General features: G+C 41.0%; 1 protein-coding gene across 4 annotated transcripts in view; it reads left to right on the forward strand.

Annotated features, from left to right (window-relative positions):
- The window catches only part of LOC131460557 (chemokine-like protein TAFA-1), a 147,787-nt gene that overhangs the window by 93,770 nt on the left and 26,091 nt on the right, over window positions 1-27,926 (forward strand). For all 4 annotated transcript variants that reach the window (XM_058631161.1, XM_058631165.1, XM_058631163.1 and 1 more), the window contains exon 3: window positions 24,732-24,872. In XM_058631161.1, the coding sequence (XP_058487144.1) occupies window positions 24,732-24,872 (141 nt within the window). The remainder of the gene's footprint in view (window positions 1-24,731; window positions 24,873-27,926) is intronic.

The following is a 27,926-nucleotide window of genomic DNA, read 5'->3' on the forward strand; positions in this document are numbered from 1 at the left end:
GACATGTTTTCTAATAAAAATGAGATTTTTAGTACAAATCATAGTCCTATCATCTCTGACTCCCTGCAGGAAAGAGTCTCCATCATGAATGACATCGCTGTCATGGAGATATGATTGCAGTCTGATTTTATCTTGGGCAGATTTGATGTCATGTGGTCACAGGAGACTCGTCCACGAGGCATTTTAATACCAGGTGTGAACAGTTGGTCACTGAGGAAAAAAAAGGGCATTTGATTAAAGAGGTTTTTCACTGGAGCTCGTTTACAGCCAAGAACTGGAATTACTGTAACTTCCGATGTTTTAGCAGCGCTGACCCACATTCACCGTCTCACTTCACTTTGTCTCCTGACTGAGAAACAAACACAATGAAAGTGTGTGAAGGTCAGTGAGAGACAAAGTCTTAATGAAGTTTTCATCTGTCGCGGCTGCAACTGACGATTATTTTCCACGTCAATTATGGAAGAATTGTAGTTGTTGTCGTTGCACACGACAGATCTGTCATATTGGATTTACAGTCATTTATAATAATGGTTCATATGTCGCCAAGATTATTTAAACCATATTGGAACACACTGCTTATTTTCCGTTACTATGTTAAAACGTATATACAGAGGCTTTATTTCAACAAAAACTGTAGGCAACTCATTTTCACCAACTATATAAACACACCTCAGCAAGAAGTGCAATTTTTTTTAAAATCAGATTGAATTTGTGAAATTTGGAAATATGTCACTGTTCAAAGTTTGCATGGCTCGTTTTTATGAACAAAAACAGAAGAAAAAACGTCTATTTTGGGAATTTTGTACAATTATCGCTACTCAAAATGAACCATCAACACATAAAAAAATTTAAAAACACATTTTGAAAATGTCACATATAAACCCACAGCCCAGGATGTCCATATAAGGAGTTGTGTATTATTAAAACTGAGGGTTAATTCCAATATTATCATTATTTAGATTATTATGACCATCATAATTGTTATTATAATGTTATTATTGCTATAACTTTGTCATTACTGTTGACATCTTGTCAGTAAAAAAAGTGTTTTCCAAAACCTTTCAAAAACAAAAGTTTATTTATTTCTAGCGGTGTCATGATCTTGATTGTAACTCGTGTGTAAGCGATGCTCCCGTGTTGCTATACTTAGAGTAAAACCCTGTGCTTTCAGAGTAAGTGCGTACAGAATTCATTCCCGACGCTCTTCATTCTCTTCCTCCGTCTCGTTGGCGGCGCCCCACAGCGAGGCCAGCAGGGGGCGTGTCAAGAAACCTTCCCAGAAGGCTTCATGCCAAAAATCTGAAGGTTATTAATTAAAATCTGAAAGAGAGCGGGCGGTTCTGAGGACATTTCTACTTTGGAAGACTTGGCATTTGCGTTGACACTGACAAAGAACGACAGACACACGTTTAAATAAACTGCCTTTGTCTGGCTGAGATCAGGCTTCAGCTCACTGTTACACAAATGCCATTTATTTCCTGAACGCGGGTAATTAATGGCACTTCAGCGGGAGATAAACATGGCGGTGTCGCGTTACGGCGTCGGTGGGGATCCCGCGATCGCGCCATCTGTGTGTGTCCTTGAGAGCCGCGCTCTAATTCAATTTGTGTTTCTGAGAAACAGCTGGCAAACGCTGTTATTGCATTTCCTCCTGTTTCGAGTGCATAGGTGTTGACACATCCGAGCAATCATGTGGAAATGAACGTAGGAATGACTCGGGTGATGAAAATCAATCAAAACACAACGCACCACAACAGTGTCAAGCACCCGACAACGACGACGACGACGACTCCATTAGTCGCCGTTTAGGAGCATTAGCATGCAGCCAACGCGCCGCTGGCTTGAGTGAGTTAATTGCAATAATTACTGCATGTGAGTGACATTTTTAAAGTGAGGTTTTTTTTTTAGTCTCTTTGAACGCTAACAGTATATAGCCACGTTTCTCAAACTGTGGTGTGTGTGCCACCAGTGGTACATGAGCTTTCTCTAGTGGTACGTGGAGGAAAATCAGAAATAGAGCAGAGCGGAAACAATTACTCGATTAACAGATTACTACATGAATCGGCAACTATTTTGATAGTTTGAAGATTTTTCCATGATTAAAACAATGTTTCTGATAATTTAAGCTTCTTAAATATGAATATTCTCTTCGTTTCTTTGCTGCACGTAACAAAGAAATCATTCAAACTCAATTATTTTAGTTTGTGGACAAAAACAACACATTGGAGAACATCATCATTTCCAGGGTTGACAAACACTGACTGACAATTTTGAACATTTTCTGACATTTCACCGACCAAACGATTACTCGACTGATCGTGAAAATTATCGTCAGATTAATCGATTGGGATAATAATCGTTAGTTGCAGCTCTAGTTTGAAAAGGAGCAGGCAGAAGTATAACTTATATGTACCTGTACGCCACACAACGTCACTCTCTCTCTGAAAACGATGTCATTTGGAAGTAAGTTATACTTGCTTTGAATATTATTTGCACTGTTTTAAACTGAATCCTGAAAAAAACAACTGTCTGTTACGCTCAAACACAGGCAGTGTTTTGTTTCTATGTCAACACAGATGTAAGCGAAAGCTAGTGAAGCCAGACGACTGCAAACAGGCTGGAATATGAATGAATGAATGAATGAGACTTTTGTTAATGTGATAGTCTGACAGTGGACAGGTTCATTCTGAGGTCATGAAAAACAGCAATTCACACAATCAAGTGACAATCAAGTGAAGTATAATTAGAGTGCCTGCTCCTGAGCAAGCATCTATTATAATCCTACGCATTTCTTCTTCTTCTCATTCCTCTTCCTCCAAAAGTTTCCCGCGTAACTCCTCCCACAGTTTTGAGAAAAACCCACACATCCTATATCAAGAAAATGATCAGAACCAGGTCAGTGTCGTCATACTGTAACGTAGAGACGTGGTTGGAAGTTTAAACGGCTCACAAGACTTGGGACTTCTCTCGCCTAAGTCAAGGTTTTGATGCATATGACGGTTTTTAAACAATCGCGGTTAACGTTTAGTACTTTTTTTTCAGACGTAATTTACTAGTTCTGAATTATTTTATCTCTCATTTCTGCCATTTGACACACTGGACCTTAACTTCTGCTTCTACACGTCATGCTGGACTGAAAATGATAAATATGTCGCACATTTAAGCTAAAACTTTCAAATGTTGCCCTGTACTGAACCACTGTAAACTAAAAGGTTCCAAAGCCTGGGTTTTCTCGGGGCTTCGTTGCGTTTCTTTCTTTTTTAGGCTTCAGCAGCTTCGGCAGCTTCAGCAGCTTCGGGGCCGTGGAGGTGTGAGACAGCTCGGTCTGATCAGATGCTACGCGTCCACCGCGCGCGCACACGTGTGTGTGTGTGTGTGTGCTACACTGTTGGAGACGTCTAATGAGAGACAGACACACACACACACAGGGACGACAGGCAGTGAGAAAAATGACATGGAGGCTTCTCAGACAAGCATTAGAGTGAAAGATGGTGTGTGTGTGTGTGTGTGTGTGTGTGTGTGTGTGTGTGTGTGTGTGTGTGTGTGTGTGTGTGTGTGTGTGAGACGCTGCTGATGAGTCGCTAACAAGCAGCTTTATCAAAGTGAGCTACGAGCTGCCAGCTGGGATCTTTCTTCTGACCTACCTTGGAGAGCGATGGATGGATGGTCAGACAGATGTATGGATGGATGGACAGATGAATGGATGGATGAACGGATGGAGCCCAAACAGAGAGAAATGGGGCGAGCGTCGTCTGAAGTGCTGCTCACAGGCTGCGTTTCTTCGTAGCTCGTCAAAGCAGCTCGTCCCGTCTGCCAGAAAACAATCACTTATTCTCCTCTGATCCCACACTCACAAGTTTTGAGCACCGCCAGCTCACACACACACACACACACACACACACAATGAGCAGGGAAATGATGCAGCAGACATGATGGATGAAGAGGACACACACACTGACTGCTGTTTTTGGCGTCACACCAGAGCCACATCTTTGGATTTAAGTCAAAGTTCTATAAGGGAACGTGTATTTTTTACAAGCACAATGTATTTGGGCTTACTTTATGTATTCTGGTAGATTATAATAATCTATAACCTTTAATAAAATAATAATCAATAAGTAAATACCTGTTTATTAAGAGCCATTCTCACTGAGCAGAGTGAAACCCCGACATTAATTCAACCAGACAAATTCTATTGGACAGTACCAGCCGTCAATCACTCCTGTCCACTACTTTATCTTGTATTTCCTCTAAAGTGGAACATAATTTACAAACTTTACATTATGTTCAATTTAAGAAGAAAAGAAAACAGTGATTAAGATGATTCATTGCTCTGGAAATTGTTTTCAGACGTTATAAAACTCATTTTCCCATAGACATCCATTCAAACGCAGTTATTGGTGGAGTCGCCCCCTAGTGACTATTTAAGTTCTTTAGTTCATACAGACAAGTACATGCTTTATAGCAGTGATGATAAAAAAAACTGGGTCGGGACCCACAGATGGGTCGCCGAGAGATTTCTTTGGGTCCCCAAAGTTTTTTTGAAGTTAAGATTTACATGTATATAAGTTTTAAATAACATCCATTACATGAAGAACACATGGGTCCTTGAAGTCCTTGAAAGTTTGTGAATTTCAAAAATACATTTCAAGGTCCTTGAAAGTTCTGGAAAATTGGCCTAAACAGACGTGGGTCATTGAAAGTGCTTGAATTGTGTTTCAAGAGAGAAGTGAAGTTGGTATTTGAGTCAATGTCTCCCTGGTTTGTTACGTCGCCACCTACAGTTTCACGCCCTGCGTTGCCTGATGTACGTAGACCAGGCCTACGCAGGACAAACCTGGAGTTATAATGACTGACACTGTTAACGTGAGATTCCGTGCAGAACAATGAGCGAGTAAAGTTGAGCAAGAGAGAGAACAAATGACGACGTGATGCCTGGAAAATGAAAATTCCAACATCTCGATCTCACTCAAGACAAATGACAAAGACTGACTTTGACCAACATCCCAAAAAGGACGGTCACCTGTCCAGATGCAGAGCTTGCTGCAACACCATCATGGACGAGGACACTCTTACAGGTTGTCCTCCCATCTCGAGGTGTCTCTGCACACTCGGTCCTTGAATTTAAAGGGAATTGGTGCAGGCAAGACCTTCCAAACGTCCTTGAATTTGATGTCAACCAAGGTGTGAGAACCCTTGGAGTTGTCTTTGATAACTGGACACTTTCTAACTGTTTGACCAGTGACCGGGTCCAGGACGTACCCTGCACCTTTTGCTCTGTGTCAGCTGGGATTAGCTCATGTGGAGACAAAGAGATTAGAATCGTACAGTAGATAAACCCCTGTACCTGAAAATGTGTGTTTTCTGCCGTAGATCAAATATTCTCTCAGTGTTAACACACTTCAGGCTTTCTCCGATTCATTTCTTTTTTTTTCTTTGAAGAGAAATTGTCTCCGGTTGTTTTTTTTCTCCCCCTCTCGCTTCTGTCTCCCGTCACATGCATTAGTATGCACAGCCAATTCAGTCACACTTTGATGTGCAGCCACATGATTTCACCGTCCAGGCGCCTGGTGGCACAGATGAAATTTACAGGTATGTGGAGGCAAGACTGATGAGCAGATCCACCTTTTTCATTTCATCTCGACTCTGTAGACAATATGAAGCCGCACGCGCGGGTGAATAATGGCTCTTTGTGTTGATACAAGAGTCTGGAAGTTTGAAATAATATTAATAATAAAAAACTTAATGGGAAAATATTTAATTCATCCATGTTTTTCTTTACAATTAAACCCGGACTGAAGGTTGACCTTGAGACTGGAGTTCAAAAACAAAGTCATCGTCGATCTAATCTCGATAATTAATGGATACTCCAGCCCGTGTCGTTCATTATTGCTGATATTTAATCCCGTAAGACTGGAGATGGTTTCTGGTGAGTGAATGACGGCATATTTCAGTGCATGATTGATTCCACTCTGCGAGGGAATGGCTGTGGAAGATGAAGTCATCACTCTCAGTCAGTCAGAGAAAGGAGCCAAAAGTTGGGAGTCTCTTTTTTTTTTTCCACACAAAGCTCCCGACGTTCAAGAAGTGAATTCACTTCTTATTGTTATGAGGTTCGATGAGAAACTGTGGCAATCGCGGAAAAAAATGGATTGCAGTATTTTCCTCTGCAGAGATTTATGAAAACATCTCTGATAAACACTTACAGTATCTACAAGTATTGATTCACAGAGACACAGAAAGTTTGTCGCCGCCTCGTCAATGATAAACTCCTCAATCATTTTTTTTTAATAATGAATCATCTCAGTTGTCGATGTGACGCGTGGCTGGTTTTTTTTCCTCCGCTGTGGCCTCGACACTCTCTCCACATTAAGACGTTATCTCCCACTTAAAAGCTTATCAAGCCGAGCGTAATGATATTGAGTGACTGGATTGTGTGTTTTGATGGATCTCGCGGTGAGTAATCTGATGCCAAATTGCGTTCCGCTCGCCGCATTGTTCCGATTTTGGAGACTTGGCTCCGCGTCAGGATCTCCCCGTCTCGCTCGCAGCCATTTGTCACTGCCGTGATCTTTTCCCCCAAAGGTGGAGAAAATGGGGTTGAAAACCCATTCGGCTGCTCTGTGACGGGGAAAAATAGATTATCATTGTCCACTGTCTGTTTGGCGTGTAGATAATTTGTTGAACCATTCTGTGCCGTGCCGTATTTTCCGACAGCCTCCGTGAGAGTGAGAAGTGAGAAGCTGTCAGTGGAGGTAACGTTGAGAATAATTAACTTTAACGGTGACTCAACACCATTCAGGCTGGTGAGAAGTAACAGTGAAGCTTCCTGTCAAATAATTGGGTCATAATTGTTGCCATAATCTTTGGCAACAATTATTTATCTCAGGGAACGAAATAAAAAAAAACAGTTTCTGTTTCTGTTTCCCTGGAAACGTTTGGCCCAATTTATGCTGGAGAAATATCCTGATTATACAACATATTGTCAAAATGATGGCAGAAAAATATTAAAAGTCATTTATCCAATGCTTCAAAACACATCATTCATGATATTATTGAGTGTATGACCCACTATTTCATACAAAATGACTGATTATTTTAAATAAGTCGAATGAAATTGGTCAATAAAAGGTACAATCAACAGAATATGATGATAATTATACAATGATTTATTTTACAGTAGCACAATTCAGATTGGAGATAATTAGCATTGAAGGCCCCTTGTTCAATATTTTCCAATCTTTGGCGACGATGTACAATTAATCTCAATGAATGTGCGGGTTATTCAATCTGCTTTAATCTGAGAAACTCTAACCCCATTTAAATCCGAAAATACTGTGATTGTGTGATATCACAAAAAAATGTGCTCAGTTCAAACAGAACATACAGTTTATGATGAAAACAAGACGATAGAAATTAAAACTCCATTTACAAATCAAATGTTCATGATGTTGATTCATGGACTGATAAAAAAAAATGTCATGACTTGAGTGAACGAGTTATTCAATTAAAACTGGAATAAGAACCGTCACTAAAGGTAACATCACCATGACAGATTATTATTAATTTTACACCATAAATATGTTTTTTTTATTGTGAACCATTCGTCGTTATGGATCAAAAACACACCTTTTTACAAGGAAATTGTGTAAAATATTGTTGCAAATATTGATTTTGCTCAATCATGATGGAATACTGTGACATCATTTTAAGATTATATCACCAAACGCCTACTAAACAGTTCTCCTGACCACACGTGGCCTCCAAATCTAAAATAAATGTGTCTCAAATTCACTTCTCCTGGAATCTTAAGGCCAGTTCATGCTGACAGCAAAAGTACAGCCACATTTTTGCTCTTTTTGTGGAAATTGCCAAAGTGACACCAATGTAAAACTCAAATGCAGTCGATTATTGTGGTCATATAACTTCTGATTCAAAGTAATCTGGGAGTGAACGGCCTGCGATCTAATCAGCAAGTGTGGAGAAGAAAAGGCTCTCACTTGATCAGTCCAAACAGCCTTCACAGTCCTCTCCTCTCCACCGTCCTTGGCGCCGTTGGAGACCAAGGTCGTGTGTAAATGTCACATCTGACATCGTTCTTCCGCGTTGTCAAACAGCAGCTAAGTGTTTAGCACATTGATTTCCCTTTTTTTTTTACTCTTACTTAGATTGATCATCGCTTGGAAGTCAGTCTTTGAGAAGGTGATCAATGCTCCGCCGTACAATTATCATCTGGCAAATGCGTCATTTAAAAGCCAATATCCTTTCTAATGAGTGCTTAGTGAGAAATACTTTGTCATGTTCACGTCAGGCAATGACACCGGACCCAAGTAGAGAATGCAGCCACTGAATCGTAAAAGAAAGAAGAAGCTGTAAGCCTCTGCTAATGGACGCCGTGCATTTGACGCGTCTCTAATAATTACTTAGTGAGACATATCACTGATGGGATATTAACATTACTGTCAACCCTAATGTATTTTCCATTAATGTGGCTCCATGGTTTCATTTGCGTTAACGTTGCCTTTACGCTAACTCACACAGTTCTGTGTCCACTGCGACACAGCGGCTGACCTTTGACATGTCATTTCATCCTTTTTATCACGTCATATACAGCAGCTCACAGGTTCTATGGTAAATTATATTCATTTATGTTCATATTGTAAACCTCCCAGGTTTTTTTATGGAGCACAATTGCTTGGCTGTGGCCTTCAAGACAAAAAGGGCCCATGGAAATAATTTGATCTCTCATGTCTGCAGTTTTATTCTGTCTGGATCAATAAAACACTAGATGTTGCATTTGACCCAGAGACAATGGATGAATATATATTATTATTGGAGAAGGTAAGCAACGTTTGTCTGAAGTGGTCGCAGTGACTTAAAACTGAGTTGTGTATAAAAGCTGCTGTTGCGTGAGCTAACAGCCACGGATCTGTGAGCGCCTCTTCTCACGAGTCACAAACCTGGGTTATCATCATCGAAGTATTCAATACATATACAGTACTTGAATATGGAGTTGGTCCCTTCTGCAGCTGTAACAGCTTCATTTTGGAAGACTTTCCTCAAGATTCTGAAGAGTTTCTATGTGAATTTGTGAAGAGCATCAATGAGGTCAGAAGAACAAAGAGAAGGCCTCGCTCGCAACCTCTGCTCCAGTTCATCCCAAAGGTGCTCAATGGGGATAAAGGTCAGGGCTCTGTCCGGGGGCCGGTCAAGTTCCTCCACACCAAACTCAAAGCCAAACCACGTCTTCATAGTCCTTGTTGGAATAGAAAAGGGTCTTCCTCACACTGTTGCCACAAAGTTGGAAACATGTCAAGGAAGCCTTGGAATGCCACATCCTCATTTTAGGATGAAATGGAACCTGGAATACGTAGACCGCTAAAAAGGGATAGATATGTAAAATGTGTACAACTGTGACTTTTAGCATCGAAAATGGTGACAATTCCAAAAAATTGCCAAAATCAACCAAAAATGGTGGATTTAGTCCAAGATGGCGGCCTTCCTGTAGGACTTACGGCAAAGTCATGGTTGACTTTTTGGACCGTCCTGACACGATTAACATGTGTACCAACCTTCGTTCATGTACGTGAAACACGACAAAAAGTCGTGTTTCACCTGAAGATGATGATGAAAGCTGATTTTACCCAGTAAGCCCCTCCCATTTCCAATTTTTTTTACGCACATTCCCCGACCCACTTTCAGACGTAAATTACCACCAGGTCTGTGATGTGGTCGATTTACTACTGCAATTTACTTCGAGGAAAAATAACAACAATAATAATAATAATAATAACAATAATAATAATAATAATAATAATAATAAGAAGAAGAACTCCTTCAGTTTCAATAGGCTTCTCCGCACCTTGTGCTCAAACCCTAACAAGTTCCAAGTTCCCGTGTCACGGAAACATGGAGCCGCGCTTGTACCCTACGTCACACTGTGTTCATACACTCCCACCAGCCATTTGGTTCATTAGGTAGGTGGAAATTGAAAGATAATTTCACATGATAACAGGCTGTAAAACTTTATATACATAAAGTATCCACCAAAACATGTGCATGAGAAAGGGTTGTGACCCCGTTTTGCTCGTCTAACCAGGAGAAAACATCCACTGTGGCGTCTGTCTCTACTTCCAGACATTTATATTTGATTGTCTCCACTGCAGACTTATGTTTTTCCTCTGGTTGAATCAAAAGCTGGAGCTCGGTCTCAGACCAACTGGAGACCTGGGTGTTGGTGAAGTGCTACGAGCTGTCTCTACTTAAACAAAGTTTGTGTTTTGTATTATACATTTAACGTATAGTCCCTTTAAATTTCACAGCATGTGTCCTCGTGAATTTAAACAGCTGTATGTGTCTGGAAGACTTTATGAGACAGCTCATAGATAAATAATAAGAGCACAGCAACAGACTTCATGTGACACGTGTCACCGTGATGCAAAATCATGCAACTCCCAGATCGCTCGGCTTTACAAAGACTACGCAGATTATTTACACAGCAAAGTGCCCTCACTCTCTCTCTCTCTCTCTCTCTCTCTCTCTCTCTCTCTCGCAGTGCTCTGGGAATTTTTTTGCATGCATCTATAATTTGATGTTAAGTGCCTGCAGATGCATTATGCATGTCAGATAATGCATGGTGTGTAATCCAGACAGACCTCGCCTGAACCTGTAAGAGTGACATGTCGTTGCAGATCCCACACACACACACACACAGAGATGGGATCACCAGTGGAGACAGCCACCATGAATCAAAACCTCCCTCTGCTGTGTGACTCTGTGTCACACCGTGTCACTCTGTCACACTATGTCACACTATGTCACACTGTGTCACTCTGTGTCACACTATGTCACACTGTGTCACTCTGTGTCACTCTGTCACTCTGTGTCACACTGTGTCACTCTGTGTCACTCTCTCACTCTGTGTCACACTGTGTCACTCTGTGTCACACTGTGTCACTCTGTCACTCTGTGTCACACTGTGTCACTCTGTGTCACACCGTGTCACTCTGTCACACTATGTCACACTGTGTCACTCTGTGTCACACTGTGTCACTCTGTCACACACTGTGTCACTCTGTCACACACTGTGTCACTCTGTCACACCGTGTTAACTCTGTGTCACTCTGTGTCACTCTGTGTCACACCGTGTCACTCTGTGTCACACCGTGTCACTCTGTGTCACTCTGTGTCACACCGTGTCACACCGTGTCACTCCGTGTCACTCCGTGTCACACCGTGTCACACCTTGTCACACTGTGTCACTCTGTGTCACACTGTGTCACTCTGTGTCACACCGTGTCACTCTGTGTCACACCGTGGGGCAGACAGGAGTGCACTCTCAAAAACTCATGTGTATCCAGACGAGTGTTTCAGCCGTTAGAGTGAAGATGATTCAGTGAAGACGATGGTAACCATGGACACTAGTTTGATGTGGTGAAGTCTGTTTGTACTCGTACAATAAATGTCAATAAATCACTGTTCGAAAGCTTGATTCACTTCACTTTTAGCAGAAAGAAGCCGCGGTCATTTGTGTGATGCAACGACATTTAGATGAGACCATGTCACTATAGTCCGTTCAGAATCAGCCGTTTATCACGGATGACGGATCGTCTTACATGATTTTCGTATTCCTGTAGCAGCTCAGTTTCAACGGTTCTCTAGTTTTGTTGTTTTTCACTCGACGGTGACGAACAAATGCAGCAAAAACTTCCACAGAATCTCAGAATTTATAATAACTGGACCTGAAACGAGATTGGAAAGAAAATCTCACTGTTGTATTCTGGCCGTTTTCCAGGTCTTGTGCAGCATCCCATTGTTTTTCCCTCCATGGAACGTCTCTGTTCTTTCTCCTCTTTAAAGGCTGCTCCACGGTCCTGTTCTAGAAGGCGTGTGAGTGTTTTTGAACCCACAGTTTAGTCGCTCATTTCACCAGCAGACGCTCATTTAGAGGGCGCACTGACCTGTGTCGCATGGGCACTGGATAGAGGTCAGGTGACACCCACTGTACTGCAGTGACACCACACACACACACACACTGGCTGTAAAATAATGTGACAGCGTACAGTACATTTTGTATTTGCTGCAGAAAAAAGACGTCATGTCGCCTTTACTTTTTTTTGTTTTATTTTGATAGCACATTTAAAGTGGAATGAATCCTTGCAGGAATATAAATGTGATTATTACAAACGGAGAGTTCTGCTTACACCTGAAAGACCGTACCACTGTAAGTAGGTTACATCCTGCATACAATTACCATAATCACCTAAGCCTTTTTCCATTCATCTTTTAAAAGGTAACTTCTTCAAAACTTTTAATGTGTTTTCTTCTGTTTTGTGCTGTTTTCACCCGCTCACTTCCCTGAACTCCCTTTATTCCCCGGGTCATTGACAAGCTTCATTTACTCGGCTAAAAATAAATGTTCTTCACCTGTTGTCCACCACTTTTCTTTCTTTTTTTTTGACGTTCTTTAATGTTTTTCAGTTTATATTTGTCGTATTACCGTTGTTTTTTTTGGTCTCGATGCTTTTCCTTTGGGCTACTCATAAAGACTTTGATTGACATGTAGGCTCTGACGTTTGTCAGCCGTCGTCGTCTCTTCACCAGGCTGATGATGGTGTTCTCCTGGTGGGCTGAGTCCATGACACGGAGAGTTATATATGCCGGGGTATTACAGAGAACTTCTTAATCCAGTTTGTCACGCGGCTCCCTCTGGACGGGGTAATTTCATGGTGCTGAGCTGGTATTGATAGAGCCTCGGCAAATGAGGCACGCGGCAATCGTTAACTTTAATAACCATAAAGATGTGAGCGGTGGAGTCACACAGGCCCGTGAGAGGAAACCCATACAGGTGATTAAGAATCGAGCGGGGCCGCGGGGCCGTGGGGCCGCGGGGCCCGGCAGCGCCTCGCATTCTTTATTCTTACTAATGGAATTACATGTTAAAAGATGTCAAGACCATTACCAGCAATGCTTTAATGGTTTAACTGCTCTTATTTAACACAAAAAACCTGAGTGAACGCAAGAGACAAAGACGGCTTTGTGTAACGGGGTCAAAGTTAAGGAACGCGGTGAGAGTGGCTTCACAGTTCCACATAAAGGAATACTTCACCAGTTTGCACGTGGCTCTGTGTTTCTAGAATAGCAGGAGAATTTTTTAAAAATCCCTCAGTTTTCCACTGAGTTGTAAAACATCAGTTTTCTGCATTTCAGTGAAAACTAGAAGCCGGCGGTATTTTGTTTTGTATTTTTATATTTATTATATATTGAATTCCTCGTTTTACACACAATGAGCACTGTCTGTTTGAAGCTTGAGACAGCGAGACTCTCGCAATGCATTCTGGGAGTTGTTGTCGTCGCTCATCTACATGAGCCAAAACTACTAATTACTATTAATTCATTTTATTTAATAGTAAAGAAGGCCAAGAAGGCACTCGCTTCAAATATTATTTCCCGTTTATTTCACATAAATGACCCAGTTTTAATAGACGGTGAAATATTCCTCTAAACGTCCACGTTTTCTCTGGTGCTGCTTTGTATAAAAATGTCTTGTGATGAAGGTGAAAAACAGCATTTTTGCTCTTGGAAAGTTGAAGAATGGGTCAAATTTAGGTGGAATATCGGAGGAAGGTTAGGTTCCTTAAAGCTGGAGCCCCTGTAGTCCGTATTCTTTAAGTAGAGCCATATTCAGAGGGAAGCCATAGCAAGCGAGTGGAAAAACAACATTGATTTGTGTGACTCCAGTTGAGCTGGGTCAGTGGTTCCTGTCAGTCAGCAGCTGCAGCTCTGGAGTGTCTTTTTCTTTCTTCCTTCCTTCCTTTAGGTCTGTGGCTGCTGCAGGCGATACCACGGCTACTGTGTCCTCGTGTTTGTCTCCTCCCATTACTGTGGAGAGATGCTGCCTCGGGAGGAAAGTGAAGTCCCATCCACATCAGGGTCAGTGAGGAACCAGCCCGCAGCCTTGACTCTGAGTCAGCAGAGTAATGACGGGCTTGTGGTAAACGCCGAGTCTCTGCAGCGTCCGCGTTCACACGTGACTGCACTTGTCCAAGTCTTTTCACATTAGATAAATAGCCGTCTTTCCTCCCAATTTCTTTAGAGGCATTTAGCAGTGAATGGTATCAACTCCTGTGAAAGCCTTCTTCCTTCAGGCGGCTTTTTATTATTCATTGGCAAGAGTTGGCTCTGAGGGGGAAAAACAGACGAGTGAGAACAAGTGGCCGAGGCTCAGTGGCTTAGTGGAAGGAGAGCGGTGCAGAGGAGAGCGGTGTTGACACATGTAAACACCTCAGCTCAGCAACATATTTACCAGCTTGTTTTATGATGCTGTCCTCAGTGAAGCTCAGTATCGCTGCTTTGAGCCTGATTCCATCTTAGATTTCCACTGAGCTCGTGACGCTCATTCCATCTGTCTTTTATAAAGTCATTTTAAATGACCTTACAGGTTTTGTTTACATCAGGGGTCGGCGCGACTTCAGTGTTCCGTCACTGTGACTCTCTGTGATGGATTAAAAAAGAGGTTTCATGTTGGAACTGTCATCACAGAGTTCATATTTATTTACTGGACTTTGTTTTGTTTGCAGGAGTGATGGAGTTTACGCGGTTTCTTGAATGCATCTCAAAGCTGCTCCTGCACACTGTAACCCTGCAATACTTTCACTATCTCTCATGTGCTAATAATAATAATAATAATAACACCATAGAATCATATATATATATATATATATATATATATATATACATATACATATATATACATATATATATATATATATTATTTAATACTCATATTTTTTGGTCCAGAATGAATGTTAGGCCTTCTCTGAAGGCGTAGAAGGCCCTGAAGGTTCCCCACTGAAGTTTTTATACTGCTGTTTTTTTAATAGTTATGTGAACCTCTATTATTTCTCTGTTCTAAATTCGAGGTGCCGTAACTCCTGTAAACCCCGGATATCGCGACCTTTTCTTAACGACGACATTTGTGCTGATTTATTCGCCTCTTAGCCGTTGCCGTCGTTTCAAAAACCAGAGTGCGACACAGACCTTGTCACATCTCTCTTTTAAAAACGTGTCGCCTTGTGTTTAGTGGAGCATATTTAGGAACGGAGTCGAATGAAAATGTTCATTTTCTGATGTGCGCTTCAGTCTTTTTCACTATTTTGGACACTCTGTGTTAAATTGGCTGATCCACAGTCTACACTCTTTTCTTTTTGCTCCTGCGACACATCTCCTAAATTCAATTATGCTTTGTCACTTCATTATCGCGGTGGTTTTGGATAAAATGATATATATATATATATATATATATGTATATACATATATATATATATATATATATAGATATATATACATATATCTATATATATATATATATATAAATGATATGGCCCACGTGCTTTAACTGCCAGAAATAAGTGTGTGTGTGTGTGGGAAACACAGGGTTTGGACTTTTGTAAGAAATAAAACAAAATAAGAGAGAGATATTCTCGTCCTATAAAGCCTAGGCTGCATTTTCATTAAGTTTCATTTATTTTTTTTCTTGCGAGATGCAAAGCTGAACAACGCCACACTGGATGAGATCAGGTTCAGAGAGCATTAGCAGGAATCGTGCGCTCCATCATGAAAATACAGCTCCTTCCGGGGATTCCTCTCTCTCCACACGCACTCGTTTAAAACATGCACTCCCGTTACAGACGTGGAGGAACTTGAGCGCTAAATAAGAGTTGTGTCATTTCTGGTAAAACATATAAAACTGTACCCGTTGCCAAAGGGAGGGACATGAACAGTGGTCGGCCGGCGCTCTGTAACGGGTCTAAACATCATCCTAACAATCGCGGCGAGTGTTGGTGCAGTTTCCAGCTTGATGTTTAAGTCATGAACGTCATTAAACATACATATGCAGAGGGGAGCGCTCGTCAAACTCGTCATTAATATCCTTCTTTCTTCTTCCCTAAAAATCTGACAAACATGAAGCTAATGGAGACAAACAGAGCGGCGCCTGTTTTCCAAGTCTTGGACACATGTGACAACTTTTCAGTCAGACTTTTCCGCTCCGTTGTTACGTTTCCAGCTGTGCGAGACTTAAAAAGTGGGTTTTTCTGTTATGCAACAGTGACAGAACTAAACCAACTTCAACGGACAATCTGTCACTTCATGAAAGGTTGAAAAAGAAAAGAGTGACTGCGAGAGTCTCAGTTTGTCAAACAGCCGTGCAGCATGTTCCTTTTTTTTAAAGATCCCAGAAACTCAAAGAGTGGAATTCCCATTCAGCGACAGCAGGATCTGGAATTCTTGGTGCCACCTGAGAGCGACAATTAGGAGCCATGGCGACGGAGGAGAACTGTCAGGAACAGGACGGACTGTGGTTAACAAAAAGAAGGCGCCGTCAGTCTGTGGCTTAATAACTGCAGCATAGATAATAGTTGTTGATGTTCCGTTGGTGGTGACATTGTTATCAGAGGCAATCACTTAGCACTCCAGCCCTTTTATTTGTTACGTCTGCTCCACACTCGAGGATAATTGGACCAGATTCCGGTCCCGATCAGGTCCTTCCGACGATCCTGGATGTCTTCAGATTTGAACAGATTACGTGGCCAAATAAATCCTGCAGTTTGAGGGATTAACGGGCGTGAGTTTAACATCATCAGACGCATGTATTAAGCATGTTTGATATTCTATTGATAGTCCACTCTGTGCTTGCTTTCCTTTTTTTTTAAATCAAGTCAGATTTGAAAATCTCCTCTCGTGTGAGGCAGACTTCACTAAATAATAAACGGTCAGCTGGGAGTCTCACCAAGCAAGAAGAAAAGAAGAAAAACTAAAAATATCCTCAAACATTGCCGTTGAGGCACATGTGCACATCTCATAATTAAGACTTTTATCTCATAATTATGACTTTTTATCTTATAATTATGACTTTTATCTTACAATTAAGACTATTTATTTCATAATTAAGACTTTTTATCTCATAGTTATGACTTTTATCTCATAATTAAGACTTTTTATCTCATAATTATGACTTTTATCTCATAATTATTAGTTTTTATCTCATAATTATGACTTTTTATCTCATAATTATGACTTTTTATCTTATAATTATGACTTTTATCTTACAATTAAGACTATTTATTTCATAATTAAGACTTTTATCTCATAATTATGACTTTTTATCTCATAATTATGACTTTTTATCTATAATTATGACTTTTATCTTACAATTAAGGCTATTTATTTCATAATTAAGACTTTTTATCTCATAATTATGACTTTTATCTCATAATTAAGACTTTTTATCTCATAATTAAGACTTTCTTTGAGGATGTTTTATTATCAAGGCTAAGTTGTACCTCTTGTTTTCTCTCTGGTGGAAAAGGGCTTCCATACATCCATGTTGAATATGATTATTGTACTGACATATCAGGTCCAACAGTTTAAAACTATGAGCCAAAACAAGTTTTCTTTTGTTCCTAATATTATCTTTTTAACCAAATTCCCCCCTTGAGGGACAATAAAGGTCAATTGCAGTGAGATTAACTTAATATGTCTTCACTGTGGAACTATCGTGACCTACATCCTGTACACTGAACAGATCCGTTGTTAATGTGACCATTAGACACGTTTCCAAGGACACGGCTGCGCCGCGTAAACAAACCCAGTCATGTGACGTCTGCACCGCACAAGGGCAGATTGTCCTGGAGCTGCTTTGATGATGATGATCAGAGAGTTCATCCAGGGCTGAATCATCAGCACGTCAACACAACGCCGAGGAAAGGTTCACAAACTTACACAAATATCACTTCCATTGTCAAAATCATTCAAACTGAAGGAAGCAAGTTTCCTTTATATAACTTGGTCAATTCAGTTTGAATGAACTTTATTTTGTCATCCATTTACTTTCTTTTTTAAATGACTGACAATCACATGTTTTTCAGATCAATAACAAAGAGAACAAATCTTTCAGATTGATGTCAGTAACAGTATGAGCTCATGATCGACCTTATGTTCCTTCATGGTCTCATGTCTGCTGACTGACCGGGCGCTCGTAGTTGTCACGGAAACAAGACGGCGACCCCGAGCAGATCAGACGATTGCAGCTGTGGCCTCACACACACACACACACACACACACGTCCTCATCCTCACTTCTATTCTAAATAGCTCTTGTGTATGGAAGCCCATTTCCCCCATGAAAAAAGAGGTAGAACAGCCTTGATAATAAAAATATATATGTAAGTAAGTTGAAATTATGAGGTAAAAATTCATAATTATGCAATAAAAAGTGTGAATGCGCCTCAACGGCGATGTTTGACTTTTTTATCTCTTAATTTCGATTTTTTTCTCATAATTATGACTTTTTATCTCATCATTTCAACTTACTTTGAGGATATTTAAGACATATTTAGATCTGGTGGAAATGGGCTTCCATACTTTGGTCTGATTAAATCTTTTCCTCCGCTGGTCGTAAGTTATTATTGTTGTTGTTGTTGTAGGTGTAAGTGAAAGCACCAGGCTGCTGTTTTAATTGAAACTTACTTTATGAAATGTGGATTTTACTTGTGATCGCTTGTTAACATGCGGCAGCATTAATTAATGAACCTCATTTAAGTCATTTAAGTTTCATTGTTTCTTTGTGTAACAGAAACATAGAGGAGCTTTAATAATCTGTGTTAATGTAGCGTATGTGCGTGTCAACAATACCATGGAATAAATGAATATGTTGTAGTTTCTTCTCCGTGTGCGTGTGTTCCGCTTCCTTCAGGGAGTGTAATTACTCCTCAGACTGTTCCTGTCCCGGGATATTATTAATCCAGCAAAGTCTTCATCCTGCAGGGATTTAATTCCCCCCCTCATGAAGCATCACATACAGTAAAAGAGTTTGTCTCGTCACAGACTCACTTTCAGTGTGACAGACACATTATTGGGACAACAGCAGAGTAATGAATGCATTTTCCTCCGTGTGCAGCAGAAGCATTCAGGAAGTTTTGCTGAATTCAACGCACAAATAAAGTTAATTGAGGGCTTGACGAACTCTAGAAACTCTCCTCGACTTTTACCAAGAAAAAACACTTGAAACTTTTACTTTTTTTTCCTGTGTCTGATGCCAATGTTGATCGACACGATGGCCGATACTTGATGCCGATTATTTGAACCGATATGTTTGGCAAATCTTCTCTTTTTCTCTTCGATCTTATACAATAAACAACACTTAATGATTGGTATTTCAGAATCGGAACAAATAAATATCTAATTGTGATTATTTTGATATGATTTGCGATATCAGAGAGAACAGTCATTGTCACATCATTATTGTGATATTTGTGCAGATGTGTGAGAAACAAAGATGTTCTCTTCAGTCTGCAAAATAAGATTTCTTTAGATCAAGACAATAATTCATCAAAAATGATATTTTGAAACACTTTGGCTTTAAAAAAATATTGAAAATTGAATTGAAAATAAAATTGCAGGAGGCTATTTTGCGATTTCGATCAAATTTCAATGAAATGTTCAGCCCTAATACTTAATGAATGAGTAAAACATTTCCAATCTGCATCATTTCGCCACTTGTACGGTATATTTATAACTAAGAAAGCAGAAATTAATTCAATACGTGAACCAGGTCTTCAAAGAAAATGTCAAATACACTTATTTTGGTGACAAAATAAAGGTTTTAGAAGTTTAAATTGTTGTGAACTCTTTGAATAAGTCAAAATTAAGTCCATTGTTTAAAATAACGGCAGGTTAATGCAGATTATTAACGGTGGGGAAGCAATAACCCTAATTAAGAGGCCTTAGTCTACCTCTTAATTATCATTTATTACATAATCTCTCTTTTCTGCAGAAAACAGCGAGTGCGGCTCTTTTGTTTTTTGTTTTTTACCTCAAGCGCCCATTCCGTCTCTCTCAATCAATCAATCAATCTCCACATTCTGCTGCCTCCCCCTCATTAGTGGCTCTTAATTGGCCGTCGGGCCGAGCCCCGAAAACAATGAAGCATTGATTTCCTTAAACATAATCACCTCATCCCCTCGCTGTCATTACGGGGCCAGCGGGAGAAAAATGACCAGTCAATGGTCGCCATCGATGCCCTTCACCCCCGCGCCACCGGAGGCCGGAGAGCGCGGCGAGCCGCTCCATCTTCACAGGTTTGCTTTAAGCCCTTCAGCTGCCCGACAGCCTCCGAGCACTGCATCCATCAAAACACGCCCACCGATCCGATACTGCGCTCGGTTACCGCTCGCTGTGGAAATCCATCATGGACACACAGAATTCAAATGTACATGAGCGACGCTGCAGCTCGACCCGAGCGACGACGACTGTGTTGTCGAGTTCAAGTGGCCGTTAGTTTGTGTGAGTGGCCCAGTGGACTCATCCTGGAGCCATTTACACGGCGCCTCCTCCCCACAGCAGATGGTTCATGGTGATCACGGCTAATGTCCACCTGCCACCTACACACACACACACACACACACACACACCCCCAAAACTTTGACGTTTGAGACTCATATTTGAATATTTTGGTTACATTCATATCAAAAGTAAACAAAAGAGAGAACATTTAACACAAATGTACCAATAACTGAAGAAGGAAAAGACTTATTTTTCCTGTACAATACGAAGAAAAACCCCAAAAATATAGAAAATGTAGATGAAATTTCATGAAATTCAAGCACTTTCAATGACCCATGTCTGTTTCGGCCAGTTTCAAAAACTTTCAAGGATCTCAAGGACCCGTGGGAAACAAGTTTGCATTTTTCTTTCTTTGCATATTTCCTTTCTTTAAACTGCACCTGATCAAATATAACAGCACACAACAGTGCTTAAACACTTAGGCTCTGTCCCTGCACTCTGCATTTTAATGACTTATTATATATAAAAAATAATCAGTACACTAAACATACAAGCAGCATGATCAAGTTCCTTAGACTAAAAAAAAAATTGTAAGAGCTCATATTCAATCATGTAAAATGTCATTTTTTTAGTGCAAACACGCAAATCACCGATACATTTTTCAATTAAATTAAAGTATAAAGTATGAAACTGGTGTCAAATAAAGTTTCAGACAGAAACAGAACTTTTTGGTTATTTAGCAGCATTTCTTAGTGATTTTAGAACCAGAACTCAGGCCAATGAGTGGAGTCTGATGGAGTTTCCTGTGACGTAACTTATTCAGGAGATTCGCTCCGACTTGAAAGTGAGTGTGTGCAGGTCAGGAAGCTGTGGGTGAAATATTCAGCGCGGCTCACTGTGTTGTGGGGTTTGTGGCTTTTAGCACGTTTACAAAAAATATCAAACAACAAGCTCCGAGAGGGAGAGAGGGAGAGAGGGAGAGAGGGAGAGACATGAATACTGCACCACATGGAGGTCCAGCAGGGACTGCAAGTGTTTGCCTTTAAACGTGTGCAGCCTTTGGTCTGACCAGTGCAGACAGTGACCACGTGCACGGGGAGAAGAAAGCTGTTGCTGGGAACTCAGTGTGGTCATTCATGACCCCGAGCCATTCCAAACATTTGCACAACCAAACCCAGCGAGAGCAACACACACACACACACACACACACACACACACACACACACACACAGTAGAAGCAGGAGGTCCTGTTTAAAACCTGGTTTCAGTGGAGTGAGACACAAACAAGATGGGACGTGACTTGGCCTCTGGTCTCTTCTGGTGCAGCAGAGGTTTCAGGGAACGACCACGTGCAAACACACTTCATCGTCCACGCGGAAAAGCCCTGAAACTGTATATTTCAGATAGGGGGTGTCACGATCACGATTGTAAATCAAATATGAATCAGTCAGACACCAGATATGACCAGGACCAGGTCCTGTCCTCAGACCTCAGACCTCAGACACGGGCGTGAAGAAGAAAAACAAGCGTCAAAAATAAAGGCAGAAGAAAACCAAACCACTTTTGACAGACTCTATATTGACTTATTATACTGAACAGACGAGCTCGTGGTTGTCTCTGACTGTCACTGGTGTTGTCATAGTGTTGCACAGATAGATGAAGCTCACTCTTCATCACCTCTAGCACCAGAAAGTGGCTACATTTGTGAAGTGTCAGTAAAGTTAAACTCAATATAGCGACACATTCACAAAGTTTCCACATTCTTGTAATGTGTATCACGTCTTCTTCTCTGTTTTTGGTGTCGCGTCACAGCACCACTCACAGGCCTGGCATATGTACTACAGCCTTTTTGTAATAATAATATCATTATTATTATTATTATTACAAGATGATTTCGAGGATTTTGTTTTCTGTAGTACAACAATGCCATGTCTTTTAATATCTGAAGTATGACATGTCATCTCATTTCCTGGTCTTGCTTTTAGTCTTAGAATTGGATTGATTCTTCTACGTGTTCTTTAAAGTCATATTTAGATTATTAAAGGATGAGACAAAGGTAAAAGGTCTGCTCCCCCCTCTCGTCTCCTCTCCTCTCCTCTCCCCTCCTCTCGTCTCCTCTGGTCTCCTCTCCCCTCCCCTCGTCTCCTCTCGTCTGGTCTCGTCTCCCCTCCCCTCGTCTCCTCTCGTCTGGTCTCCTCTGGTCTCTGTCTCTGTCCTGGGATGAGCTCCAGTTTAATTGTTGGATGGTGGTGTGTGTTGCAGGGGCTGTCACAGGAAGATAAAGAGTTTTTCCTGGGGCTCAGGGAGAGGGGAGTGCGGTGATGGAGGGCCTCTCTCCTGCAGCTCCGCTGACTGCATTAGCCCCTCGCTTTATAATTGTGTGAAGGGGGCACTTCCAGTGGCTCCCTCATTACTCACTGGCATGGCCGGTCCCTGGCAGCCAGACACACCTTGTCCTCTAGCTCTGTCTCTCTCTCTCTGCCTGTCTCTCTCACTTCACGTTGTCCCCGTCTCCGTCACCTTCTCTCGCTCTCCTGGGCAAATCCTTCTCCAGTTGTTGTTTTGACCGAGCGCGGCCGGCGTCGGCTCGTGTCTCCTTCTCTTTTCCCTGGACTAATTTAGACTCCTCCCCCTCACCACTGGCGCTGCACAGCTCATGTTTCAGCGTCTAAAGACACGTGGATGAAACACCTGAGAGCTGCAGCGTCACTGAATTCATGAATGTATTCAAACAAAGACAAAACCATTTCTGTGAATAAAACACGGTGTTTGACGCTGTTAGAGCCCTTGAGCTACGCACGGTTCCAGGCACTAGTTCACCACTCATTTGGCTTGAATATAAAAAAAAAATAATAATATTAATAATAACATGCAGGACAAAAGATTTAAGAAAGAAGAAAGAGTTCTTTTATGGCCCTTTTTTAATAATTCCGTGTGATTTTATCATCATTTTTTTTTATTGGCCCTTTGAAATTGGGATTTTATACTATAACGAGTTTGTATTGTTTTTTATAATTGATTTAGATTTTTATCCTTCAATGATTTGAATTATTGCACATTTGATTCATTTTTGTCTATGAGTTTATTTTTATCCGCCTGTTTAATGACAACTTTTCAACAACTCACCGCTCTGGCGTATAAAGATCTATTCTTTATGTTTTGTCTCCTCTTTTCTTCTCTACTTTACTATTTTCTTTTCTTCTCTACTTTATTCTAACCTTCTATTTTCTTTTCTCCTCGACTGTTTTCTCCTCTTTTCTCTTCATTGTGTCAGCCATGACAGTCTAGCGGTGTCCAGGTATTGGACTCATACTGGAGGCTGATATGTGGCTGATATGTGGTCTTCACGGTGGACTGATGGGTGTGGAGTGAGGACACGTGTCTCAGTGTTTGTTTACTGCAGCAGGACTCCAGGTCCAGGTGTTCCTCCTCTTTCATTCATATTCATGTGTTGTTTGGAGTCGTTCAGTCGTTTCGACTGTATTCTGCCCCCCGACACAGCTCCGCACGACGTGTCAATCACAACACGGAGTGGAAACTGCAAATACAAGAGAAATAAATTTGCATCGACAATGTGTGTACAGATAATAATGAGCTAAGTGTTCAGTCAAACACTTACTCACGATGTCAGGGGTCACCAATCTTTCTCAGAAGACGTGTGGATACAGTATATCGTCCTAGAATAATATAAATATGTTGCACCTTGACTTATTTTACCATTTAAATGCTTAATATTACACATTCTGTTGTATTAAATCAGTGCTGATAAAATGATTCTTCATTATTGTGAAACAAAAGTGAACAGTAAGATTTCTCTGTGTTTTCTCTGACACTTTCTCCTTTACTTTCATTTGCTCTCAGCATGTCCTTATGTTTTAAATAAGTATATTCATTGTTCCATATGTCACGTTTTTAACGTGTTCAACCAGGGTTATAGACGGAATAATACATAATATATGACCTAAGTATGCTGTATAATAATAAAAAGGACACATCTCACTCAAACATCAGTTACAATTCTGTAAGCTGTGATGATTTTGATTGGAAGACAAACAGGAATAAATAACTGAGCAATAAAGTTGTGGAATAAACTGTGGAAGTGAACATTTCAATCAAAGAAATAACTACATAATAAATATGTAATAAATAAGGCTTTATTAAACACCTTTATGACCTTGCACGTGGTCAGCTTCTCTGGGACTGACACAGAAGAAGCTAATCGATCTTTCTACTTCCTGTGACATCACAGGTTAAAGTCAACATAGGGAAACTACCTTTATTCTACGTGTGAGTGAAATCGCAGCGACTCACAGGAGCCAGAACTTGTTTTCTAAATGAAATAGTGACCTATTTGTCTATCTGTCTGTCTGTCTGTCTGTCTGTCTGCAGAGGGAGGCACGTGTGAGGTGATCGCCGCCCACCGATGCTGTAACAAGAACCGCATCGAGGAGCGTTCACAGACGGTCAAATGCTCCTGTTTACCGGGGAAAGTGGCCGGGACGACACGCAACAAGCCCTCCTGCGTGGACGGTGAGGGAAACCCTTTATCTCAATATTGTGCTGCTGCTGCTGCTGCTGCTGCTGCTGCTGCTGCTGATTTTATCAATGACCTCCAAACCAGCATTCCTGTCATTTACAAAGAATCTGAGCAAATGATGTTTTATGACGGCACTCGGTGAGGATGCGGAGACGTAATGTGTCCTCTATTTAGAGAGGAGAACTCTAATAGACATCCTGGTTTACCGTCATCCAGGGTCGTGCAGGATCATCCAATATTGAGAAGCGCTTTGTTTGTATGAATGCAGATGTGGCAGGACGTCACTAGTGGAGATTGTTTTGTTAATGTCCGAGTGAACTCAGGTGAGAGGGAAGGAGGAGGAGTCTGGGGCATCCACAGTGAGTGAGTGAGTGAGTGAGTGAGTGAGTGAGTGAGTGTTGTGTTGTACATCTCTGGACATTAACCCAGAGCTCATGTCTTTGTAGAGTGTAAAAATAACAATTAAAAGAAGCAAAAACCAACAGGACAATGTAATGAAATGAAATTAGAATAAACACAAAGTGCTAATTAACCTCTTATAAGACAGATCATTTAGCTGCTTTTGTCCATTACCATAGAGAGGCGATAAGAATGTGCAGTATAGTGTCTTATACGCTTTTATGAGCACACTCTGATGAAAATGTTAGTTTTGTTCATTTTCACCTGTGATATAAACACAAATATTGGAAATATGTCGCAGTTCAAAGTTCACTTGGCTCATTTTTATGAACAAGAAGACAAAAGAAGACATTTCTGGATGGACACAGGATGTCCATCACCAAGGGTGCACCTGCGGCACAGATCCGGTAAAATAACAAGAAATCAAGGTGAAATCAATTTTTCTATGCAAGTATATTAAAGAGGTTGTGGACTTTTTTTATGCTGAGTTTGGTTTATCACAGTTGGCCACACACACATTATTGAAAAAGTGATTTGTCCAAAACTGCGTGTTCAAATACCCAACAGCACATGTACTCTAATAATGGACCTCTAATGTAATAAAGTATAACTTGGAAGTACATCTACTATCAATTTATAGTGATAGTAGTAGTAGTAGTAGTATACATACTACTACTACTGTAATAGTACAGTAGTATAATAATCAGGGACAGAAACAAAGGCAAAAATCACAAAATCAGATTACCAAAAAGAAACAATAAAAACAATAAAAAAGCTCGAGCAAATAAGAGAATAAGGATTAAGTTATTAATATATACAAACAGATACAGTAGATAATGAAGAGCATATATAAGAGTGTTTCTTTGGTTTATCAACAAACTTCCACAAACACCTCAGACCCAAACCCGAGTACATTACACTATATAACATCAGCCGTTCTTTTCTAATAATATGAGCTGCCGGGCTTCATGGGATAGTGAGCGGGATCCGGTCGGGGCCGCTGAGCACCTGAGCGAAGAGCATGTTGCACATCACATCGCCCGCGGCGGCTCAGGCTGATGGAAATGAATAACTAATAAACACGAGTCAGGGAAGCTGCGGGCGAGTGCACCTGAATTACCTCAGCTGAGAAAAACAATCAGGCTGAGGAACTCTGCAGCTCCACGTCTGCTCCACGTCAGCTCCACGTCTGCTCCACGTCAGCTCCACGTCTGGAGAGGAACCGCCATGCCCTCCTTCACTCCACCGAGCTCATTTAATGCTCCTCAGCCTCGAGTCTTTCACCTCCATCGTCAGCGGAGATCAAAGTCTTGTCTAAATGTATAAAAAACTATATGAATTATGAGGAATGTTACATGAAAGGCCAGACAGGCCATCGCTGCTGACACTTGAGAAGATCCTAGAATGAGCTTAGATATGATCCAAGGATGCCACCAAAGAACTTTACCAGGGCAGATGAAACATGTCTCTGTGAAAGTTCTCATTAAACTGCTGAATTTTCTGTCCTTGGAGCTTTTGTAAAAACACCAAAAACCCTGATGTTGTGTTTGCCCTGTGGATGGAGTCGTCTCCTGAATGAAACATTCACACAGCTCCGACCTTGAGATGTAGCTTCTTTTTTTCACATTTATATTTTAAAGCAGACTGTGTTGTTCTTTTGTAGAGAAGTAGACGAGGTCTCGCCTGTCGCATATAAAAGACACGGTTATTTCCACCCAGATTGTGTCTTTATCACATGTGGTCTAGACAGACTTTATAAAAATAAGAACTCATTATCAGACATTTTCTCACCGACACCTCACTCACCTGGTTTCCATTAAAGCGTGTTGCAGATTTTCACACGTTCACTTCATCATAGACCATAACTGAAACTCTTCCTGCTTGAGGAGCAAGTGATACTGGTCCATTTCAAATATCATTACACCCATTTAACACCCTAAACAACTGCTTTACAAGTCACTAGTCTGTGTGTCGTGTGTAAAACCACGTCAAGGCAGTGTCACCGTTGCTATGACGACACCAACCGTGTTGAGAAGGTACTATAAAGTCATGGAAATTCTTACATAAATTCTGCAAACTAACCAGTAGAAGGAAACCAGATAATAATTTCAGAGTGAAATGCTTAAAATAGTGTTTTTATTCACATTTGTGTGTAAATAAAACAAACTACAAACTTCCCTCACAAAATCCACAAATGACTGAGGCAGAAAAGGCTCAAGCTGTCGTGTTTGTTTCAGCAACGCTGTCAATCACAAACTGGCTCCGCCCAGCGTCCGAGCCCGCCCACTGTCCATTGACTCCCAGAGAAGCTGAGCTTCCGTGGAAGTTCCGTTTTTGCCGCTTTTGTCCAATCAGCGTCGAGCTTTTGGTGGTTTTTAATTCAGAGGCTTCTACGGGAATATGAAAATCACGTAAGACGATCTGTCGGTAAATGTGCGATAAACGGCGGATCCTGAACGAACTATACCCACTGAACTACGGTGGCCTTCGCACACCAGGAAAGTCTTTTATTTGTGTCGTAAAGCTTCCACTTACAGACCTTCTGAAAGCAACGGAACTTATGAAAGGCTTATCCTGAGACTCTTTTAAGCCATTATACACTTATACAATCGTGCTTTTAGGTTGTATATTTCATTTCTGCCAGTTAA

The sequence above is a fragment of the Solea solea genome, chromosome 6, assembly GCF_958295425.1.
Source record: "Solea solea chromosome 6, fSolSol10.1, whole genome shotgun sequence".
Classification (NCBI taxonomy): Eukaryota; Metazoa; Chordata; class Actinopteri; order Pleuronectiformes; family Soleidae; genus Solea; species Solea solea.